Here is a 7250-nt window from a genome sequence, read left to right as displayed (position 1 = left end):
GCAGCGTGTGTCGACTCTGTATACTAAACCTGAAACGTACTCTTTTATAGTGTGACTATAATTATGATGGTCCTTAAAATAAAATTCCAAATTAAAACCAAAAATAGAAGAATATAAATAATAATAATAATTAAAATGACATTTTAATTAGAATATACACAATATTTGTTTCAAAACAAAAAGAAGCCATAATACCAATAATAAAAGAAAGTACATGTTCTCAAATTAGGGACTGAAAAGAAAGTACCGCCCGCTCCGAACAGGAGCAGATCGTAAACATAAAAAAGTGCTTATGTAGTGCTCGTTACGGGGCGCGGGGGCTAAAAAACTAGCATACAAACATAATGTAGTAGCGGCCATAAAAAGTGAATGCATTGCGTGCACGTGGAGTGCACCGGGGCGAGGGTGAGGCGGGCGAGCGTGCGGGGCGCGGGGCGAGGGCGCGCGGGGAGGGGCGTGGGGGTGTGTTTACCGCGAGGGGCGGCCGGCCAGCGCCGCGCCATCGCCAGTGTTGTGGTAGGTCCCACCGAGCGCGATCGCATGTCGCAGTCACTTCTAAACGCGACCCCGTGACGGCAGAACATGCCTGGCACGTCTGAGATTAACTAAATTAATCAGTACTTCTAGTCATTGATATCACAAAACAGAACTGTAATTACGATACTTCATAAATATTTCTAGTGGTGAAACTAAATGCATTTCGTGAAGTTGGTGTAAAATGGCATTATCGCTGCAGTCAAACCAGAACTCCAGAGGTATGTAATATTTATAATTAATTTAATTTACCTTGTTTTGTATACTCAAAATTGAAATGTTCATGAATGAAAGTTAGCGGGCCGGCATGCGTATGCGTGTGAGGGAGGCCGCGATTGGGCGAGCGAGTGTGATGGCGCACACATGGTTTATTTGCATTCGGGAGCTTTGCAGATTCAGTGAACCGTAGTCTGTAGAGCGCGTCAACGCTACGCTACGTGCCGCTACGAGACTTAACTTATCTGCGATCGTAGCTTGTCGCTACGTTTACATATGTGTTCTTAATAATAATATTATGAAATATATAATGTGATTGTGTAGACTGAGTTGGAAATAAAGTAAGTTAAGTTTACTTAAATTTAAAGTTAAGTTAAATTAGCTACAAATACTAAAATATGTATGTAAGATAATTACTATAACACAGCCTTAAATTATACATGAAAGATAAAGTGCTTATCTTATAATTTGTCATTATTTATATATATTTAATATAAATTGAATAATGATTCTATGACACAGCCGCATTACAACTGGTTTATAAAAATTTCATAATTATAGTCATTAATATTTTAATTTAAATAAAAATATAAATGTAAAGTTCGGTGGTTAATATGAACATCGGATGTTATTGCCTATTTTAAGTTTGATATATTCAATTGTTTAATATTAAATAATACAAAAATATCTGATAATTTTAAAATTTAAATGAAATTATTTTTAATATATTCCTATAAACTTACGGTATATCTGTAAATGTACTTTAAATGAACGTTTTCGTGAAGCCACAAAAAACTGTTGCGTGCACGGGTTTTCGCTTAACCCTAAAAGACCGAAACCATAGTACCACGTAATCTCTTCTTCACTTCGGTGTTAACTTACGTAAGCCGTAAAACTGAAAAATAGGTAAATCCAATTACCTTTGCGTCCTTAAATTAAGTAATTTAAAATAATAGAAATAAAGTTAAAGCAAAGCAAATTTAATTATAATATAGGTTAATGAACATCATATGTATGTTTTTAATAATTAATTACTTAAAAAATAGATCTGCCACATATTAGACTCTTAGATGTTAGAGAGTTAAAATTATAATATATTTTATATAAAATGACGCTAAATTACACATTATATAGAACGGTAAAAGAAGCTTGCAGTTTACTCTCCGAAAATATGTCATATTATTGAAAATAGTAATAGAATCCTTGTTTATCAGACGAACCCTTGCGCAATAATGAGTTATGAAGTGGTGGCCGCAAGCGAGTCCATAAAAGTATTGAGTATGGGTTATTGACAAATATTTACGGCGTATAAAGAGGGGATAATTACAACTCTTTAGCACATAAAAAGCGAGGCACAGAAGGGTGCGTCGTGAGGTAGTGTTCAAATTAATTGCCCACTTTTTTATCCGACGGTAACCATGCTTCTATTGTAGATTGATACCAAATATTCATATTGTTATACCGATATTTTATGACAGTAAATGAATTAAAATTGAATTGTAGTGTGTTTTGACACTTTGATATTTAATAAATAATAAATTAAATATATTAAATACAAAAAAAAGCTTTGGTTGCATTTTATTCTCAGATCGGGTGCTCTTGGTTCATTTATGGGACCATTGAGAGAATGTTGTTAAAAAATATATTATTGTTTATATTGCAAGACAGTAGTATATAAATACGTGAAGGCTTAATACAATATAATAGTTAACTCCTAAAAGCAATGTGAACCTCCAGGTTTATTTAATTGAAATTTGTATTATGCTTACTGATGGTAATGAGTTTGTGATTAGGTACTTCTAATGTTTTCGTGTGAAAATGACATAAGCTGACGCAATTATACTGTTGTAAATTAATTTTCACTACTCAAATTACTTCAAGGAAATGAATTGCAAAGTTATTTCAAAATTAATTCCAAAAGCCAAGTAGATAATGTAAGGAAGGGGCTTCCCTCCTCGCCGGCCTCTTCACGCCTCGAGGAGAACTTTCAATTATGATTTTGTCTAATTTTAATTAAGTGCTCTCCTCAAAAGGTTTTCTTCTTCGCTGAAATTAATATTTTAATATAATTTGCGTTGATGGAAGGCGGAGTTTGTCGTTTGAAGAATAATTAATCCTATTATTAATAGGTGAATTTGTTCTTTTCGTTTAAAGAAAATAGATAGATAATTTATAATAGGTAGTATAACAATTAGCTTCATAACTACAAGTATTTAAAATGAATTAAAATATGTTGGATTAGATTTTTAGTTTTATTTGAACGTAAAAGTAGTCTTGGCAATTTGCGCAACAGGTCGGGGCGGAAGCGACCTGCAGCGTCGTGATTGCGACCAAATGTTTCCTCCGTTACATCTGACATACTGTTTTTGCTAAGTTTTTTGTCACCTCTCACTGATAAGTATGCTATCGATAGGCTCGGGATGGTTGTTTGTTTAGGCAGAGACTTGTGACGGAAACGATTGTGATGAATGATATTCAAATACGTTAGACATAAATTGACTTCAATATTTTTGATATAATAATTTAACAATCTTTTTTTTTGTTTGTAGGTGTATCCGTGAGGGCGCTCTCAAGCATGCGAGAAGAATCCCTACCGATGCTAGCAGAGAGATTGCTCGCTAGTCGTGCCGCTGCCCTCGTGGCAGGTTTGCCAGCTGAGCTATACTCGGGTGCGCTTCTTGCAGCGTGGCCCCCATCACCACCGGCACCATTACTGCCTCCCCCCGCCCCAGAATTGGAGCGTGCTCGGAAACGCCGGCGCACTCCGAAACTCGAAGATACTACTGCAACCGCACCGCTTTCACCACCTTCATCGGGTTCATCGCCGGGAGCCTCAGATCCACCACGCGATAAACTTTTCACATGCAAAGTTTGTTCCAGATCATTCGGATATAAACATGTCCTTCAAAACCATGAGCGTACACACACTGGCGAAAAACCGTTTGAATGTGGAGAATGTCACAAGCGTTTCACACGAGACCATCATCTTAAAACTCACCTCCGTCTTCACACCGGTGAAAAGCCCTATAGTTGTCCCCACTGCCCTCGTCATTTCGTCCAAGTTGCCAATCTGAGGCGGCACCTCCGCGTTCATACTGGTGAACGTCCTTACGCTTGCGCACGATGCCCTGCTCGCTTTTCTGATTCAAATCAATTGAAAGCTCACGCGCTCGTCCATGAAGGTGATGCACCCTTTGCATGCCGTTGTGGTGCTAGATTCAGGCGGCGGCAGGCTGCAGCTCTACACAGATGTTCAGGTAGCAGTTGCGAGCCCGACACGCCGAGTCCCCCTGCTGCCATCGCTCCTGACTGGCGCTGGGACGATTGGCCCGAACAGACGGAGCCCGAAGATTTGTCCTTACCGAGAAGACCGGCCACGCCGGACTCGCCGACTGATTTACGCGTACACTCTGCGTAGTAGGCGCGTGCGTCAGGCCTAGCGCCTCGCGACGCTGAGCCGGTATACGAGTTCCTCCCAAGTAGAGCCGCGCCAACGCCGCTTGCTATCACCGTTTCGTCGCTCTCTCGGAAACATTTTACCTAGTATAAAATGTAAAATACAAGTTTCATAGTATATAAGAAAAAAAAGTATTTAAAAAATTGTAACGGTCACCTATCCCATTTTTTGTAACTATTCCAAGTAAGACTACTGAAAGGACCTTTTTAGGTAGTTGTCTATTATTAAAAATTTGCAACGTCCACCATAAAAACTAATTTACATTTGTTACAATTTGCAAGTTTATTGTCGTGCCATTTGCATAATCGCAAGGCGAGGTAATTCAGAAACGAGACCACTTTTTGTTGTTTTTGTTTAAAACTAAAGAAAGAACACGTTACAAAAAAGATATTTTTTGATTTATTGTTTAGTGTTTTTGTTAGTGATTATTTTAAAATGAGTTCACTCGACTCGACATTTATTGATCTCGAATCAACGTCCTCCCTTACGCTCGACGAACGATAACCGGAATACATTTGAGCAAAGAAGGCCACGACATTGCCTTATTATTTCCGTTACAATGACTAGTTAACAATGCTGATTAAGTATTGATTTCTTTGCGAATTCGCACAAAGATGTGGAATAATTGTTTGGACCCTAATTTGTAGCTACTAACAACAACCGGTTCTCAATTACCCTTATTTGTACACAATTCTTTAAATTATCAAGGACATTTTACAATTTTTTACTATTAAATAAATCGACGCAAGTTAACCGTCACAAAAACTATGTAATATATGTAATAACAGCTGGATAGGGGATCGTTATAAAAAATCAATGAACCTGTAGTTATTGTAATTACTAATAGAAACTAGTCTATTTCGAGAGAGCGAGAGACGAAGGAAAAAGATTAGCCGAGTAGGCGCGGCAAGCTTCTGTACATAAAGCTGTCTCTATATTAAAATTATTTATTATTTATCCATTAGTTTTTAGGAATATATGAACTATTGCTATCGTGTAAACGATTATTGTTAAACTTGTATGTACATATATATTTATAAAAGCAATGAACGGCAATTCCGTGTTTTGTTTTGTACTAACACAAATTTGTGTCATTAAATCTATTAAAATTAGGATTTACTGACGATATGTAGTTTAAAAGAAAATTTTAAATAGCTGGGCCATGTGTTCATGGGAATTATTATTTGTTAGTGAATTATAATATGTTATAGGTTATAGTTCAGTAATAATGTTTAATGTCGATATTGTATATAAAAGTAAGTGTTCAATTCCCACGCGCATGGCCCACATACTTATTGTATGATAAATAATAAAATACAAAGTTTTAATCGTTTGAAAGCACTCTTGCAATTTGTTTTACGGGTATTAGTTTCCTATTAGACTAGAGGTAGTGATTATTTTCTTCGTTTTAGTATAATTTAATGTCGTCAATAGTTGTTCTGGATGTTTTAGCGCACATGATTTATATAATCAATGTATGGATGCATTGAAGCATTATTGATTGTTGATTATTATTATTTTATTTTCATTAATATTAAGATTGATGGAGTTAAGGGTTTTGTCTAGCGTAGTGTTCGTAAGAAATATATTTTCCAAAGAAATAATAGGTACAAAGTTACATATGTACAAATATAAAATCAATTAGAGTTTGTAATTCTGATGTTGCAATGTTGTAATTATATAATCGGTAGTTAGTCTAATGTTAGTGATGTGCCATTATCTACCTCAATGAGTGATGACGCAGTGCCAGGGTAAAGAGCCAAAGTCCTCCTAAACTTTTAAATGTTCACTTCTTTGATACTATATACAATATACAGGTTTCCCGACAATCATCGCTTGTCACACATCGAAATATTTAACTGTATGAGACTGATTTTATTCAGCGTGTTTAAGCTTATAACGCCATCTAAGTTATACCTGTTTTTCCATTTTAACGAATAAAATATATTTATTAAAACAATGAATGTATGTTTTGTAATTGTATTGTATTGTATACTGATTTGCAATCATTTTAAGTTCCTATTTTAATACTTAATATACTTATATATTTTTTAAATTTATTGTTTCTTTGCAAAATTGTTTATATTAAAAGTTATACATAGCTACCAGAATTTTTGTGCACTTTGTAGTTAATGTCCGAACAAAGAAGCTTAATGTGAATATATTATGTGATAAATCTATATAATTTGTAAAATGTAATACTGCCATTAAATAATACCTAAACTGACTACCTCATAAATCAGGTGTTCTCTAATGAACTTAAAACTTGATTCACTTTAACTGTTCTAATTGTACAAATTATTTTAAGGTATCGATGTGACATAGTTATGACGTGACAAATATACGTATATGTATTTCTTTATCGATGTCCAGTACATAACTATTAAATAAAGAAATGTTTGTTATTTAATTTCTGTTTTATTGTCCTCACTACGCCATATAACAAAAAAAATACAAGAAATAAAAAACATAAATACAAATAATATATTTATTAACTTTTATAAGTGTTTTTCTACCTTTGAGTATTTATAGAAAAAGTATAACTCCGAATAAATATAAATGTTGCATTTAAAATGACAAATACTTGGATGAAAAAAATAACAATTTAGACTAATATAGATGCGTTAAATGGTTTTCGATATTTCGATAACTTTACAAATATATTTTATTATAATACGTTATGTATTAAATGAGACTGCAATCATAGAATAGAAATAGAAAATCTAATTTAAAGCATTTATACTGCTTTATAGTTACCATAACTTAGAACAACAACTTTATCGACTTACTTATGTTAATTTTACTTATGTTAGTTTAACATCACTTTTATCCACATTCGGTAGGGATCCAAACGATAAACTCTTCAGACTCTTAATTATTAAATATAACTAAAACAAGTAAAATATAGACGATTAATGATGAGTTATATTTTTTTAAAAAAAGTAAATGTCAAACGAAAAACATACATTTTGTACAGATTATATAATTAAAATATATTTTAATTAGTTTCAGTAACATTTTAGCTATAAAGATACAATACATT

The 7250-nt window shown here is 34.2% G+C and overlaps 1 protein-coding gene across 1 annotated transcript; it reads left to right on the top strand.

Annotated features, from left to right (window-relative positions):
* The first annotated feature begins 525 nt into the window (after positions 1-525).
* LOC146530085 (uncharacterized) lies at positions 526-6586 on the top strand. The gene is made up of 2 exons (XM_085200591.1): positions 526-755; positions 3300-6586. Exons 1-2 carry the CDS (start codon positions 719-721, stop codon positions 4166-4168), a joined length of 906 nt encoding a protein of 301 aa, XP_085056717.1. The 5' UTR covers positions 526-718; the 3' UTR covers positions 4169-6586.
* Positions 6587-7250: the final 664 nt, after the last annotated feature.

Source organism: Heliconius melpomene, chromosome 17, assembly GCF_056956725.1.
Source record: "Heliconius melpomene rosina isolate 202511_hmr_F chromosome 17, ASM5695672v1, whole genome shotgun sequence".
NCBI lineage: Eukaryota > Metazoa > Arthropoda > Insecta > Lepidoptera > Nymphalidae > Heliconius > Heliconius melpomene.
This window is presented reverse-complemented; position numbering and strand designations above follow the sequence as displayed.